The following is a 17,082-nucleotide window of genomic DNA, read 5'->3' as shown; positions in this document are numbered from 1 at the left end:
GGGGAGAGACAAATGACAGCTAGACCCAACATCTTTCCGTGTGCTTATTTGTCATTTATGTAGCTTGGGTGAAATAATACCACCACATACTATTAGAATCACCAGAGTTAAAAAGACTGGCCATACCAATTTTTGGAAAGGGTATAGAAAAACTGGAACTCTCTTCCACTGATGATGGGAATGCAGACACTCTAGAAAACAGTATAGCAGTCGAAAACGTTAAAACTGTGTCTGTCGTGTGATCAGCCATTCCAACTCTGAGAATTTATCCAGGAGAAATAAAAGCATTTGGTCACACAAAACTGTGTACACAAATATTCATAGAAGCCTTATTTTTAATAAATTCTGAAAACAACCCAAATATACATCAACAGGTGAATGGATTTTACTAATGGTCGTATATCCATATACTAGAATACTGCTCACTCATGTTCAGCGAAAGAAGCCAAACAAAAAGTTAGTATTGTATGTCTCCATTTACATAAAATTTTAGAAATGTGAACTATAGAAGTTACATGTCAGCTATACCTCAATAAAGATATTTAAACTATTAGCTCAATCTAATGAGCTTATAGATGTTCAGGGTTGAACTCGGAAGAGCTGGATCCACTGAATAAAGTCTGCACCAAACAGAATGATTATGCCAAGAAAGCTCTGCTTTCAGGTGAAACATCATGGGTAATAGGAAAAGCAAAAACCATATTTTAATTATTTATTACTCAGTGACAATGTCAATCAAATCTCAGACATCACAAAGGCCCTATCAAAACCGACGAGGACCAGCCTCTCTGAGACCTCATCTGTGACCTCATCTTCTACACTTCTCCTCATCTCACCCCATGCCCCACGCTCAGGCTGCTCGGCTCTTTTTTTTTCTTTTCAACCTTGAACTCAGAAGCTTCTTCCCAACTCATGTCCCTGGTACTATCTGTTTCTCTCTCCCTAAACAGTCCCTTCAGATCTGCCCATAACCAATTCCTTTAGTTCACATATCAGTTCATTCATTAAAGAGGTCTTGAAAAGGATCCTGTCTAGAGTAGCCCTATCCCCAAATTACTTTTTATTATATTTTATCATTCTGCTCTATTTTCTTATTTCATAATTTTTTCAATCACTGCTGTATAAGTTTCAGTGGGAACATAGGTCTTATCACCTTATTCACTACAATTTCCAGCACTTAGAATTGTGCCCACCACATAGTAGGTTCACAAGAAATATCTTTCAAAAGAAAACAGTTGTCCTTTCACTCATCCTAAATAACTTCTTTGTTATATTTCCAGAGGCAGCTCCAACAATCTGAATGTCAAAATTCAATGATGAAGAGGGTCTTTGACACCTACATGCTCTTTTTCCAAGTCAACCAGTCAGCCACAGCACTGAAGCATGTGTTTGCCTCCTTGAGATTGTTTGTATGCAAGGTAAGCGTTCTCCTGGTTCCAGTGAAAGCTCAGGGAAGGATGATGATAAATGCATATTAATCCTGACATCTCTCAGTATGGAGGAAAGGATCCCTGTGTTTCAACAATGTTGGGTGAATAGAAAGCATTTCAAAGCTCTTAATCTCTAGTTCTGGGTTGTCACTGGTTATTGATGCATGGGAGACTTACAATGTAGAGAATGATTATTTCTAGGGAAAAAATATTAATATAGACTTAAATAAATACAATTCTATCCCTTCCACTTGCAGATGGAAGAAAAAGACAAGGTTTAAAAAAAAAAAGGTGGATTTTGTTCTAAGGAATTCTAAAATTGAGCATAAACAGAGCGACATGAAAGCATGGTCCACCCTTAACCAGTCCTTCTATTTCCATAGTTTCCTTCAGCATTCTTTCAGGGGCCAGCTGACCTGTGTGGATCATTCTGCTATGAAGTTCTGAAATGCTGTAACCACAGGTCACGGTCAACGCAGACTGAAGCATCAGCACTTCTGTACTTTTTCATGAGGAAGAATTTTGAATTTAACAAGCAGAAGTCAATTGTCCGGTCTCACTTACAAGTAAGTGCTGTCAAGTTTCATTAATGCTGTTGTGAAAACCACTCATCTGTTCCAGCACTGATAAAAGCCTCCTGGCTGCAAGGCAAAAGCTACCAACTCCTCTACCAGACCCCACCTTGAAGACACTTGGCATAGTCAGCTCTCACTCAGAAGAAGAGGGCAGAAATCAACAAAGTCCGTAACTCCACTTGGACTTTTCCTTTCTTCTGCCAGGGAACAGAATCAAATAAAATACACAACTCGGAAGACCAAGGCTATCTCTAGAATACCAAACTCCACCAGATTCTCCTCACAGAAATGTCTTTCTTTAAGGCATCCCAAGATTCCTGCAACCTTCTTATATAAATATTTAAAATTATAGGAAACGCCCTAGATGACATGACTTTCTAAAAATTTAATGCATGAAGATGCTATTCTTGGGACCCACAGGGAGAAATCAAAGATGTATTCATCCAGTCCAATGGATTTCTTTAAAATTGCTATTTCTCAGTTACCACTTTTGAAGTTCCATTGTTCTTTTCTCTTCTAGCTCATCAAGGCCGTAAGCCAGTTAATAGCTGATGCTGGGATTGGAGGCTCTCGGTTTCAACATTCCCTTGCAATTACCAATAATTTTGCCAATGGAGACAAGCAGATGAAAGTAAGAAATGCTTTGTGGTCATTTTCAAAGACTTAGGAATAAAATTAAACCGAATTCTTTTGTGAAATATCAAAATCATTTAAAAATATAAGTTCTGTATTTTGTTTATTGAGACTTGAGCTGAGTGCTAATGTTGAGTTTGCTTGTTTGAATTAATAATCAGTTCTAACACTGTCAGTCTGTCATCTGTTAAGTGGAATTTGCAAGATGTGTGATTGAACGGGATATAGCAAAAAAATTAACCACAAACATTCAGAAATACAGTCATTTTCTTATAATCTTACTCTTGGCCAAATTTATTGAATTGTTCTTTTAGAAATTTTGGAAGATTTCTTTAGTCATAGTACTAAAAAGTCCAGGGATAGAGCCCAGGGATTAAAACAATGTTTCAACATTAATTTGAATGGATAGCTGTGCCCCCATGTTCATAGCAGCATTATTTACACTAGCCCAGGCATGGAAACAAGCTAAGGATCCATCAGTGAATGAATGGATAATGCAGTCATGGTGTATATATTCAATGGAATAGCATTCAGCCATAAAAACTGAAGAAATCTTACCATTTATGACAACATGGATAGACATTATGTTAAGTGAAATAAGTCAGACAAAAAAGACAAATACTGTATGATCTCACTTATGTGTATCTTAACACTTATGTGTAATCTTAACAACAACAACAACAACAACAACAAACCTGAAAATCATGGAAAAAGAAATCAGACCTGTGGTTATTAGAGGCAGGTGGTGGGGAGTGGGGAAATTGGGGGAGGGTGGTCAACCGATACAAACTGCTCATTGTAGGAGAGATAAGAACTAAGGATGTCAGGTACAACATGATGACCGTAGCTAACACTGGCCTACGCTATACAGAAAAGTTAGCTTAGGAGAGAAAATCCTGAGTTGTCATCATAAGAGGATTTTCTTCTCCTTTTTCCTTTTTTTCCTTCTTCTCTGTATTTCATCTACATGAGAAGATGGTTGTGAGCTGAACTTATTGTGGTACTCATTTCCCGAGATAGATAGATATCAGATCACCACGCTGTATGCCTTAAACTCACCCAGTGATGTATGTCAGATACTTCTGAGAAAAAATGTAATAAAAAAGGTTTTTTTAATTAAAAAATCATTATGTTTAAAAAAATGATCATGTTTTCAGGTCCCCTTTCCATATTGCCTGGATGTTTGCCTCTCTTTGCTTACTTCATTTACAAGTGAATGTAAATGCTCTCCCCACGAGCTTACTCTTTCAGAAATCCTGAGGACATTGGAATATTCCATAAGTGGAAAAAGTGCCTCAGATCACAGGGTGGCACAGTTGACTAAGTGTCTGTCTTCAGCTCAGGTCATGATCCTGGTGTCCTGGGATTGAGCCCTGTGTGGGACTGCCTGCTCCAGAGGGAATCTGCTTCTCCCTCTCCTTCTGCCCCTCCCCCCTCCCCCAGCTCACACTCTCTCTCTTTGTCTCAAATAAATAAAATTGTTTAAAAAGAAAGAAAGAAAGAAAAGAAAAGAAAAGAAAAAACACTTCGTTCTGTAGTGCCAATCAACGTCCCAGACTTGAATCTCTTTGTTTAAACTTTGTATCATTCCTAAACCAATCACTGGCTTGAGGGATCAAAGAAGGTGATTGGCCAGGCCAGTTTGGTGGACTACACATCCGTGCCCCCAAATGAAGTAGACCCTTTCAAATCACATGAACCAGAGCCAGAGAGGTGAGAGCTTCAAAGAGCAATCAGGATGCTCTTACTAGAAGAAGCTAGGTGAGCAGAGAAGATGGAGTCTACTGCAGTTCTTATGTTCAAATGTGTACAACCACAATCAATATGTAGAATCATATCTAAAGAAAGTACATATTTATGAACAACATAGACAGTGCACCAAACTATGAAGCCAAGCCATGATTAATAGCATAGCTTCAAGTAACCTATCTTAGGGATTAAGAACAGATAACGACCCAGGTGCTCTGTTTTCCAAAGAACAGCAACTTCCCAGCAGAGGTGAAAGATCTGACGAAACGTATAAGGACTGTTTTGATGGCGACAGCTCAGATGAAGGAGCATGAGAAGGACCCTGAGATGCTGGTGGATCTCCAGTACAGTCTGGCAAACTCCTATGCAAGCACCCCCGAGCTGCGGAGGACATGGCTTGAAAGCATGGCCAAGATTCACGCGAGAAATGGAGACTTATCTGAGGTAATTAGCCAAGGCTCGGTCCTCCACTGGTATTGTCCTCTTTATCAGGACATTTAATCATCAGGACATTTAATCAGGACAACTGAATTTTCATTTACAGTAGGCTACCATATTTTTCCATGTATCTAGATATGACCCAATGATATATGATGTGCATTACATTGACAAGTAGGATTCAAGAATGCCCAACTCCATGTAAAGGATACCAAGTCAAGGCCAGAGTTGTTAGTATCAGCTGTAATTGTAGGATACGCAATGCAGAAACGAAGGATGAAAGCCTAAGACTAAGGAGGATGGTTGTAAGGATGTCTGGAAACTGAGTTATGTAAGTTAATGTTCTGTGTTTTAAAACACCTTCCCTGTAATTGGACTCGGATGGGGAAGTTTGCCACTGTGGTGAGTAATCTCAGGCTGGGGTAATCTGTCCTCATTTGCAGCTAGTCTGAACTGGTGTTGGAAAAATTAATGCTCCCATGAGCCATGTGAGGAGAGTGCACTGTGTGAAGGTTATAAGTCAATACCTAACTTTTTTATGTCCATTCAAACACTGGGCGGAATTTTATGCAGCAATTCACAGCCCCCAAGTGGTTTCCGGACACCAAGTGGGAAACTTCTGCCTTATTCTCAGAAATATGCCCCTTTGGGGAAGAGATTAATTTATCTTGGATGATCCTAACACCTGAAGTTTTTCTAAACACATATGAGGGATCCTGGGATAGAGATAGAGCCAATCAGAAACCCCGGTTGGAGGCAATTTGGTGGGACAAGAATGAGAAACTCTAGTTCCCTTGGACGGCCCAGAAAATGGAGAAATAACTCCACAACCTTTAAAGGGAAAAGCTGAAGTCATTTGGAGCCCTCAACAGGTCAGGCTTTAAATAAATAAAATCCTTTTTAAAAAAATTGCCATATAATGTGGTTGGCGGGAGCATACATGGCTCATTAGGCCGTACTATTTAATCAAGTACCACTTTGTGTGTTGACCATCTTAGAGGCAGTAGATAGTCCAAAGGGGCCATTACTGGTAGTAGGAACAGTAAGAAGGTAGCTTAATTTTCCCCCCAGTTTAGAGCCCAATGCTATAGCTTATAGTTTTAATAAGGAAATAGAACTGTGGATTTTAAAATATATACATTAGACTTAGATATTCAGGAAGGAAGATATTTCTGTTGAAAAATTCTTCAGGTCAGTTCATTCACCCACTTGAAGACTATACCCAGATGAACACAAACAAAATTTCCCAAATACCCATTTTATTCTCAATGGTGAACTTTTTAGAAATCAAATTGATTCCTGTTTTTGATTCTTTTAACTAAAAGGATTCCTCCACATATTCTCACATGGAATATTGACTCACCCCGGAAGATTCATCCTGATTAGACGAATAGTGAAATCCACACTGTGTTATCCTCTGAAACGGTTTTCTTTTTTTATTACAGGCTGCGATGTGCTACATCCATATAGCTGCCCTCATTGCAGAATACCTGAAAAGAAAGGGTAAGGCGACCGTGCGCAGGGATAAAAGTCTAGAAGTTGACATGTTGAAACCTAAGTTACAATTAACTTATTAATTTTACGTTGTATTAATCTCAATTGTGTTTTATTAAGTAACGTTAATTTTCACAGACATTTCTAATTATACAGTACTTATGAACTTTAGCTCTCTCGGGCCATTATCATGTTTATTTTATGTACAAAAAGGCTAACTCGTCAGCCTCTTAGTTCAAAATGAGAATGTTTCATTGGTTAATGATTAATAGTCTCATAAGCTTGTATTAACACTAACATGTAACAATGTCTTAACCTCATCTCGCACTACCATAGGTTACTGGAAAGTGGAAAAGATTTGCACACCACCCCTGCTCCCGGAGGATATCCACCCCTGTGATAGCTACCCATTACTAACAGCTCCTGGTGGAGGAAGTGAGTGTCCTAACTCTCCCACATAAACTCCTTTACCCCCATGGAACAGTGCAAAAGAAATCCCATTGCTGCTTAAAGTCTACTTTGATAGAACTGTGAAATGTATTCTTGAAAGAAAAACTATCTCAGACCTTCATAACTACCACTCATAAAAGCTCGAAGCTCCTACCATTCCGAAATCTACCCAAATGTATGAAGTTTAGAAATGAAAACTTCTCAGCATAGAGAACTGCATCTTATCCAATATTTAGGATTACGAGTCATAGCCATATTTGCTACCAATCTGCATACTAGTTTGCCCTTGGGATTTTATTCTAAAATTGTTTAAAATTGCAAGAGAAATCTATTTTAACTTTGAAATGTAATAAGAAAACTCATTCAAAACAAGGAATGCCAAAAATGTAGATGCAGGACTCTGTATTCATCGTATTCCATTTTCTTTTTTAAAAGCCTAAACCAATTCAAAAAACTTGCAACACATAATAATTTATAGTATTGATTCCCTTTAATGAAGAATATGTCATCTTTAAAGTTTGATGAAAGGTTTTGTAACAATAACTGAAGAATTACTTTTTGTAAAACATTTAGCAATATAGCTAATCCATTTAACTTGTTTTCTCTTACAAAAGTTTGTTCAAACCCAAAGGTTATGGCCTGCGATCTATTTCCTAGTGCTCTCTTAACTTTCAAAATGTAGTGGAAAGCTCAGTGTAAGAAAAACAGAAACAAATCTTTAGATACTAAAATCAAAATAATTGAGCAAAAGGTAAATAGACTTCAGTTACAATATTTTGAAAGCATAATTAATCGCCTGTTCTTTTAAATATGCATATATTTTCTAAAGAATCTCAGTGGCTTTTCCAAATAAGGCATTTGAACCAAATGACTAAAATGAAAGGTGACAGTGTGAGGTCACTTACTTGAGGAGGAGACCAGACCTGGCATCATGGCTCCTGTCCATACTAAAATGCAGGGATCTTCCTGCTTAGTTTCACACTTATGATTTAGCTTCCTTTTTATCTGCACGTCATCAAACTCATCACTGTTTTGTCTAATGTACCTTCTTCCCCATCTATTTTGCATCATAATCAGACACCGTACAGCTCCATAAAGATGATTTTAAATTCTAACAAAAAACAAAATTGAAAAAATCTGATAAAACTAGGGGTCAGTTTGAGAAATTGTGGAAACTTACATCCCAAAATATTGTGTGAATCTTTAATATTCAAAAAATGTTAAATACCCATTTCCAGACCTAAGGTAACATTGGACTCCATTGAGTCCATCTCAATATCCATTGAGAAAAGAACGTATTTGTTTCGTAAGCTCTAAGAAAGATGATTTTTATGATGCATTAACATATATTCATATCCACTGGTATATATCTGAAGTCCTCAATATACTTTTATATTATGATGTTTCTTAATCAGAGGAATAAAGTATCCCCTTCAATACAATGTACACATAATAAGAATACAGGCAAAGATAAACAACTCCAGAAAGTACAACTGTAATAATCATCATCCTGCAAAAAATATATCATGACTTTCTCTGCTATATATCCCTACTAGTGGGTTGTCATATATTTTAATATATGTTTAATTACAGAAGGAATATTGTTATGTTAAAAAGTAGGGAAGTAGAATTTTTTTTTTCCTAAAGATTTTATTTATTTATTTGACAGACAGAAATCACAAGTAGGCAGAGAGGCAGGCAGAGAGAGAGGAGGAAGCAGGCTCCCTGCTGAGCAAAGAGCCCGATGCGGGGCTCGATCCCAGGACCCTGGGATCATGACCTGAGCCGAAGGCAGAGGCTTAACCCACTGAGCCACCCAGACGCCCCGGGAAGTAGAATTTTTAATGCAAGGATTAAATTGCAAAAACTATTCTAATTATAATTTCAAGCACATTTGGGGAGTGATCATTTTGTTACATAGCTCATGAGCTGATAATTAAAAATGGAAACCTCACAGAAGTATTAGCTATAATTTTAAAAGCACGTGTTCCATGTAAGGGACCACACTGGGCTTTATACTGGCAATATCTCCATTAGTTGCCTCTTATGTGTCTTTGAGTTAGGTGCTATTAGGGCCTCCTGTTTTCAAGTGAGAAAACCAAGAGAAGTGATACAATCCGACCCAGGGTGCATGGTTAGCTTGTGATGGGACCAAAGTTCAAGGGCTGGTCTGTCACTCCAAGCTGTGCTCCTGACTACTCAAATGTCCCACTGTTCAGTTCCAGTCCTTCCTCCGGGGACATGGCCCATGAACAACTATCTTTATATATTATCTGTAGAGCCATATTTTTTCCTTCTTATCTTGTAGTCACAGTGCTAGGAAATTTTAAGAAGGTTTCTAGATAATGCATAAGAGTGAAAATTTGCAAGGAATGAGCGTTATTTCCATAATGCACTGATCATTCCAGGTGTTTTCTCAAATATTAATGTTTTGAATCGCTTCAACCATCCTTTGAGTTAGATATTAACATCTTCAGCCTAGCAAATGGAGAGAAGCAGGCTCAAAGTCTGGCTAAATTAGAACATTAGAACCATATCTATCTTCAAATTCTATATTCTGTCCATGATTCCATGCCAGCTTCTAAAAGAAAATGTCATCTGAAAAATTATACAATTTTATAAAACAGGATGATTGGTTGCCTTGGAAAAGAATATTTATCAACAGAATTATCTACCCATCTCACTGACTGTATGAGTTTTATTGTACTACCACTTGTAACGTCATGAAGAAAGGCACTATCTTTTCCAAACAAGATTTGAATCAAAATAATAATGTCACATTTTGTTGGTCCACTCAAGGCATGTTCTCTATGGGCTGGCCAGCTTTTCTGAGCATTACACCAAATATTAAAGAAGAAGGAGCAATGAAAGAAGATTCGGGAATGCAAGACACACCGTACAATGAGGTTTGATCAATATAATCTAGTGTACAGTAACTGAGTAAAAAGATGCATTGAACTGTTACATTAAGCTAAATATGGAGGAGAAAATGTTATTCAGAAATCAGATTACTGAAGAATAGGACTTAGGTTAAGTGAAAGGCGGGCTAAAATTAAGCTGAGATTAATAGACCTCAAATTCCATTGATAAAGCATAATTTTCAATGAATATTTAAACTAAACTTTATTTCTCTAAGATGGACCCAAATATATAATGTCACCCCTTCTATAAGATATGAAATCATTGGTCCTTTGGTAAACGTCATAAGGGATGATGAAAATTTTGTGAGCTGGCCACAGCTTTTTAGTGCATTAGAAAGTTTGTTTGTAAATACACTTGAACAGAAAGGCTAACTGGTTTCTGCAAAAAACCTTTTGATTTGCAAACCATGGTTATTATTTATTAAATCAAAATAAGCTTTCTAGTGTTAATCTACATAGCAACAATTCTGATAAAGAAAACAGAGCTCCCTCATCAAGTAAATAAAATATTTCACCAACTAATTGCTTAAATTTTAATGTTACATAGATTGGAAAAAAAAGGTACAGAAAGCAAGTTTTGGGGTGGATTTTTACTTAAAATTCATATAGTTAATGTTGATTTAGTATACCTTGCAAACAAACAGTAAATGCAACAACATATTTGTTAACTATTTCAAATAACATCTAAGAATCTTTTCTTCAAAGACATTGTTGAAAAGATTCCTACAATATTATCCACTTGCTTTAGTGAGTATATATTTTGATTCAGCTGAATATTCTTTAAACCACTAGTATAGTGGTTTAAAGAGGTGAGGCATGAGTTCAGGGTGGAGGACAAAGATAAATAAGACATAACGCTGACTTTCAAAGAGCTTAGAATCTTGAGAAGGACAAATTTTTTCAGGGTGGGGACTAGCCAGCCCAAGACCCAACAACTATAAATCTAGGCAATTAAAGGGAAACTTTTTAAGTGACAGTGACTGGGATGCAGATGGATGGGACATACATGAAAAAGCCCTCCAGACTGTTACACGGGATCTTGGCATTGATGGGACTTGAAGGTGCCAAATGAGAAAATAAGGTTCTTGTAGCTGCAGCCACAACATAGGTAAATGTGTGGAGGTGCAAAAGTATTCTGAGAGTGGAGTGGTACGGCATGGTATAACCAAAGTGCAAAGTCGGTGGCAAGTGGGGGGTTGGACTGACTGTGGAGCTCCTTCAGTGCCATGCCAGAGAGTTTGGATGGCCATCCAGAGACACTGGAGTTCCTACAAAGGTCTAGGGCGGTGGAGAGCTTGAGATTAGATTTACGTTTTAGAAAGAAAGATTCCTGGAGAACAACACATAGGATGGACCAGAGTGGAAAACAGATTACTAGAAGACCACTATGGGGTCTGGAAGTAAAGGAAGAGGGGTTTGATCTAAGGCAGGGACCATGGAAAGGGAAAGGACTAGACAGAGCTGAAGGTATTTTGTAGATTCAAATTAGCAGATTTGAAGGATGAATTCAGTGACGGAAAAAGAAGAATCCAAGAAGATACCACCATCCCTTCCAAGATGGTGTAAATGCCAGTAACAAAGGGAACACAGCAGCCCTGCTATAAAGAAAACTGACAGTTTAACGGTTTTGAAAACAAGTTTCAGGGGTGAACCACAATGTGTACACTGTGTTTACACAACCATGTAAAATCTCATTTTGGTTTGGGGAATTACAGAATATCCTGGTGGAACAGCTCTACATGTGTGTGGAGTTTCTTTGGAAGTCTGAGCGATATGAACTCATTGCTGACGTCAACAAACCCATCATCGCTGTCTTTGAAAAGCAGAGAGATTTCAAAGTACGTTTTCTGAAGCCAGACCTTGGTCAAAACATCCTGCTTTAAGTTGGTGACTTACTTACAATGTTCAAAAAAGGGAAACTCTGTTTTTTGTGTCAGCATCACCTTCATGAAACCCTTTGATTTATGGTTTCAGAAATTATCAGATCTCTACTACGACATTCATCGGTCATACCTGAAAGTTGCAGAGGTGGTCAACTCGGAGAAACGGCTGTTTGGTCGCTACTATCGTGTGGCATTTTATGGGCAGGTACGTTCAACAGAAGCTACGTGGCCTCTACATTCTGTTAAACAATGAAACTTTATCTTTGATTCTCTATGAGACATCAAACTCCACATGCCAATGGATTGAGAGAATGTGGGTGTATCTGGGTATGTCTGAGGGGTTGTCTGGATGTGAGGGTCATATGTTTTTCCATGGGAATGCAGTGAACTGGGGAACAAATGGGCAGAGAAATCCAGGGGTCTTAATACAAATCTAGTTAAACCATGATTTCTAACTTCGTGGAGAAAGAGAGCATTTATTTTTCAGCATCATCTTCTTCCCAGTTAACCCCAAATATCTCATTAGAGTTTCACATCCTATGTTAAAGTGGAATTAAATTGAACATGTTTTGAGGAATGAAATTCATAACATTCTGGGAAATAAAGAATTCCTAGGGCCTCCACCATGTCAAAGTCCTTTCACCTTACAGTCATGCATTTTCTTTTCTCCTCCTTCTAAACTACCACTGATTCCAGGCAGAACACTGTATGTTTTTTTTTTTCTATATTGTAGGTCAGTATAACCGTTGCATTATCTTGCCCAGCTTCCCACCTTTGCAGTGAACCAGAATAATAATATTAGTGAACCAAAGCATTAGCCAGAAAATTAAGTAACATATTCTCTATTAATTATGAATGTCTCTGAGCAGTGCTTTAAGTGGAGCAAACCCAGGCACCATTCTGCTTCTTTTCAAGAAGGCTTATAACATGATGACAGTGCAGCAGGCATACCTCGGACTCTGACCTGGGTGCATGAACGTTCCATCCTTTTATTTTCATATGACTCTGCCTTGTTTCCTTTCCTACCTTTCCCTCACATAAGACAGTGTTGCCGATAGCTTCTTTTTCTCCTCAGAATGTTCAAAGGCAGTAGCTGAAGAAGTCAAATCCAGCATGGTCATTCCATATTGCTTGCCATTAAAGTCTTTTGAAAAAACATCTTTTTCCCCTAATTGCCAAAGGCAGCTTAAAAACTAACTTCTGAATTAATAAAGATTTAGCTGTTCTCTACCTGGAAAGAGAAGTGTTACCCATTACCCACTTACCATAAACGAGTTCATCCAACTCAGATTTTCCTCCTCACATAGCAGCACCAGAATTGCAGAGATAGCCAAAACTAGTGGAGACAGTCCACAGATACAGACTAAATGTAGATATGTGTGGGGTCTACACATGTCTACATGTGTAGTGTACCTTGAAGTGATGGTGTACCTTGCAAGGAGAAAATGGGGGAAGCTTCAGGGGAGGATGAAGAAGGTAAGGGAATGATATCTTGAACATCATGAAGGAAAGAAGCAATATTTGACCTTGGTGAAACATTGACAAGAAAAGTGGCAGAACACCCCATTGGAAAGGAAATGTGTGTGTTGAGGGATGGTAGATGGAAAGACAGGGTATTCAGGGAATGGTCACAGGCTAACTGAGCGGCAAAGAAGTGACAAATAAGATTCAAAACTACAATCCTTCCAAAGAAAAAGTAGTAAGTTGACATGAATAGTCCAGTCTTGAAAGCCCAATTGCCCACCTGATGGTTTCTCCAGTCGGTCTCTAATATAGGGATACTAAACAGGTAGAAACAAATGCTGCTCTTTTCCTACCAGATTTTAATGCAGACATTTACTCTTTCCTTCTTTTGGTCTTGATGGTTCCAGGCTGTGGTAAGTGTTCTCTTCTCTGTTTGCATGCTCTAATATCCTCACACTTCCCTCCATATAGTCATACTGAACCTTAACTTTTTGTGTGCAAATCAACGTTTGGTAAAAAGGTGAGATTATCCTGCTTCCCTTCATTTTGGAGTCATCTGGCATTTCTTGAACTAAATTGTGTTTATTCCAGTTATCTGAATTACAAAAATGTATCGTTTACTTTTCACGTATATTATCATTCTACACAAAGGTAAAGGTGGTTTAAAAACCTGTGTAAACACACGTGCCCTTGTGTGCACACCCAGATAAATATGAGCACCACATATTTGCAGTACATGTAGGACAGACTTAGTATTAGAGATGATCTGCTCATTTCAGACCACTGGGAACTCCAACTGATGAAGACGGGCGTGGTGGTCAGTTTTAGAAGTTGGAGTTGTTGCCATTGACGGGCACCTTCCCAGGCTCCTGAAAGAACCTTGCTCCTTTCCACATAAGTATTGTGGAAAAACAGGGCTCTCTGTAGTGGTGAGCTCTGAGAATTCTCAGCGGTGATGGTCTTAATGCCCAATGCAAAAGATGACCAGTGGACTAAACCTTAAGCCAGTAGGGCAGATTAGGTCTCCTAAAGATTCAGAGAGAAGTGATGTAAGAAATTCTGGAAAGCCAGCAGAGGCAGAAACACGCCAGCACCTAAAGCTCTGTGACACCAAAGAATCTTCTTCCATTTTTGAACCATGTAAAAGTGCCTGTAGTCATACATTTTTTTTAAGATTCTATTTATTTATTTGACAGACAGAGATCACAAGTAGGCAGAGAGGCAGGCAGAGAGAGGCGGAAACAGACTCCCTGCTGAGCAGGGAGCCTGATACAGGGTTCGATCCCAGGGCCCCGAGAACATGACTTGAGCTGAAGGCAGAGGCTTTAACCCACCGAGCCACCCAGGTGCCCCTATAGTCATACATTTTTTTACCTACAAAAATTATTCACCATAATTCAGCATAATTATTGCTAATTAAGCTGGAAAAACAAATTATTTTCATTATCCACACATTGCCTGTCCACATTTGGCTCTGCTCATCTGACCACAACATACTTTTTTGTAATTCTTTAAGCCCTCCCCATGTCCATACCAAGATTTTCTACCTTCATTTATAAAATGGGGGTCATGGGTCCTTAACTCACCTACTAAAAGAATACTTGAAAACCCTTGTACTAAATAGACTGAGGGGGGGTTGGGGGAAGAACTGGGAAGAGCTACTTTCAAATGATCTAACTTTGTTCTTTTTGCAGATTTCTCAATAACGAGTGCTAATTGCACATTTGGCCTTTTTTTTTTTTAAATATGTGCCACCAATATTCTCAATTGTCTTTTATTAAAAATTCCAACCTGAGCTTAAAAATGTTTTGTTAAATCTGCAGACCTGAGTGCAAGCCAAGGCATGGTACATTATAAGCTCAAACTCCAGCTGCCTTTGAACAAAAACTAACGAGTCGTCTTGATACACAGCCATTTAGAGCCTCAGTCATCAAATGAAATTCAAATACCTGTCCCAGGATACCAAATGGAGAATATGAACTATGGTATTCAGCAGAAGCAGACGGTGCACATCAATTTACACTTGATGATAAAGAAATACCAACTAGATATGAACATTTCCCTGAACGTGTACAGAATAAAGGTTCCAAAGATCTAAGATAAAGTCTTAACTACTTGATTAGCATAATCCCCATAGTCAGAAATAATCTCTTTTCATCATGGTACTTTATGTCTCTGTAAAATTCATTTTTAATATCCAAATTGGCATGTCTCACAATCATGTTGCAAAGATTATGGGAATATAATATGCAGTAGGCTCTTCACCTTCACAAGGCCTTTGGGTATTTTAGTGTCCCATGTGGATTGTGCTTTCTTTACATGGTATTGGCTAGAGTAGTTAATATTATGTCTGCAATGAGCCAGACAATAGAAGACAAGTTGGGAACTGTTCTTTCGTGGCAGGAGTCTTAGATTGCAAGTCTTGCATAGCATGAATTTTCTAATGCAACACCTGGCATCATTGACTATGGGAATAATTTTACACAGAGCAGCCCATATACAGCACCCTCGAAAGTGTCCCTAAAGTATTCCTTTCCAGAGTAATGAAACAACAGTAGTAATCAAACATCAGCTGTAATCAATGAAATACTTAGACTCTGATATTTAGCATGTAAGGAAGCAAGTGAATGCCCACTGCATAACTTAAAACATCAGATGCTCCCAGAATGAATAAATCAAAGGCTGTGAGAAATTTTCTTCTGTTGACCAAAGGATATAGAGTCCCCGATTCTCAGTTATGCCTACATGGGTGCAGATGTATCTCAGAATCTTGATAGAAAAGATTAAGGGGAGGAGGGAAGGTGCATGTATAGTTTAAAAACAAAACAAAAACCCTTCTCCATTCTGGATTGTGATACATCCTTGTGGCTCCCCACCTATATGAAAACCATTGATATAAAATGTGCATTTTAATACGTAAAATAAGTATACAAAATATGTATAGAAAGAAAGACTTATATTTATATGAAAACATTTCTTGGAGCTTCTCTTCTCATAGTATTTAGCCTATTTTTAATACTTTCTGACCCACATTTAGACATAAGGTTCCTTTTAAGATGCGTTCCTTTGTGAATTTTGAATTACTTAAATACAATGGCAGGGGCACTTATAGTTGACATCCCAATGATGATTCAAGGTCACTGCGAAAACCTGCAAAAACATCTAAGAGGGAGTCCAAGAGTCTATTTTAGTTGTCTTCAGTTTATTGAAGTGCATTTTTATCATAATCTATTGCCTTCCAGTTTCATAATGTATGCATGTTAACTCTACTGATTCAAAGTCCTTGTTTAACTGGAATATGTGCTATTTCCTAACGATAACTGATCAGAACATTTATCACATTGTACAGTGACATTTAGAAAATCAAACTAGCAGGGGAAATGCACATTTCCCATTGCTCTGAAATGCAGTCTACTCATAACCTTGGGATTAAAACAAAACAGAAACTGCCCATGGATTTTCATCATCTAGGTCTCTCATTATAAATCATGTATTTCATAGACAGAGCTGAAATTGGAACTTAAGACAATGTCCTGTGGCTCAGTGGGCTGTGCTTTGATTGTTTCCCTAGGTGAAAAGTAGGCGCACATTCCAAATATTTTCAGAGCTGCTGTTGATCCGGCTACAAAAGCTCTTCCACGATCCCAGGAAGACAGCCGATTCAATTTTTAATTCTGCTACTCCAGCTCCTTTCTCCTTATTTTGGAAGACAGGCCCAACAGGTTAATATTTCCAGGCTACATACATAATAATCACAATTTTTTTCTGAGTAATCGCTTACCAAAATATTGAAATCAACACCAGTAGACTTTTTACAATGAGGAGAATTGTAGAGTTCGTGCAAGAGAAGCTGAGGGTATATATTTTTAAGCACTTGAAACAGTGAAACGGTGTTCCCCAAACGTTAGACAGAGCTCAAATTGCTCTAGTGACCCAGAATGTTCTTTGTTACCGCTCTCCTTCTCATAACAGCCAACACACACCAAGGGCCTATTGTGTACCAGGCACTGTTCTTGAGGCCTTCCAGTAGAGTTCTGAGTCTGTA

General features: G+C 38.2%; 1 protein-coding gene across 14 annotated transcripts in view; it reads left to right on the top strand.

Annotated features, from left to right (window-relative positions):
* DOCK10 (dedicator of cytokinesis 10) overlaps positions 1–17,082 on the top strand; it is a 262,830-nt gene that overhangs the window by 232,533 nt on the left and 13,215 nt on the right. For 7 of the 14 annotated variants that reach the window (XM_032354984.1, XM_032354989.1, XM_032354988.1 and 4 more), the window contains exons 42-51: positions 1,281–1,418; positions 1,814–1,996; positions 2,526–2,636; positions 4,616–4,831; positions 6,271–6,328; positions 6,656–6,754; positions 9,569–9,675; positions 11,406–11,528; positions 11,665–11,778; positions 13,445–13,450. In XM_032354984.1, the coding sequence (XP_032210875.1) occupies positions 1,281–1,418; positions 1,814–1,996; positions 2,526–2,636; positions 4,616–4,831; positions 6,271–6,328; positions 6,656–6,754; positions 9,569–9,675; positions 11,406–11,528; positions 11,665–11,778; positions 13,445–13,450 (1,155 nt within the window). The remainder of the gene's footprint in view (positions 1–1,280; positions 1,419–1,813; positions 1,997–2,525; positions 2,637–4,615; positions 4,832–6,270; positions 6,329–6,655; positions 6,755–9,568; positions 9,676–11,405; positions 11,529–11,664; positions 11,779–13,444; positions 13,451–17,082) is intronic. The other 7 variants (XM_032354991.1, XM_032354985.1, XM_032354992.1 and 4 more) reach the window with 3 other exon arrangements.

Source organism: Mustela erminea, chromosome 8 (assembly GCF_009829155.1).
Source record: "Mustela erminea isolate mMusErm1 chromosome 8, mMusErm1.Pri, whole genome shotgun sequence".
Taxonomy (NCBI): Eukaryota; Metazoa; Chordata; class Mammalia; order Carnivora; family Mustelidae; genus Mustela; species Mustela erminea.
Note: the sequence above shows the minus strand (reverse complement) of the source record. Positions and strands in the feature narration are given on the sequence as shown.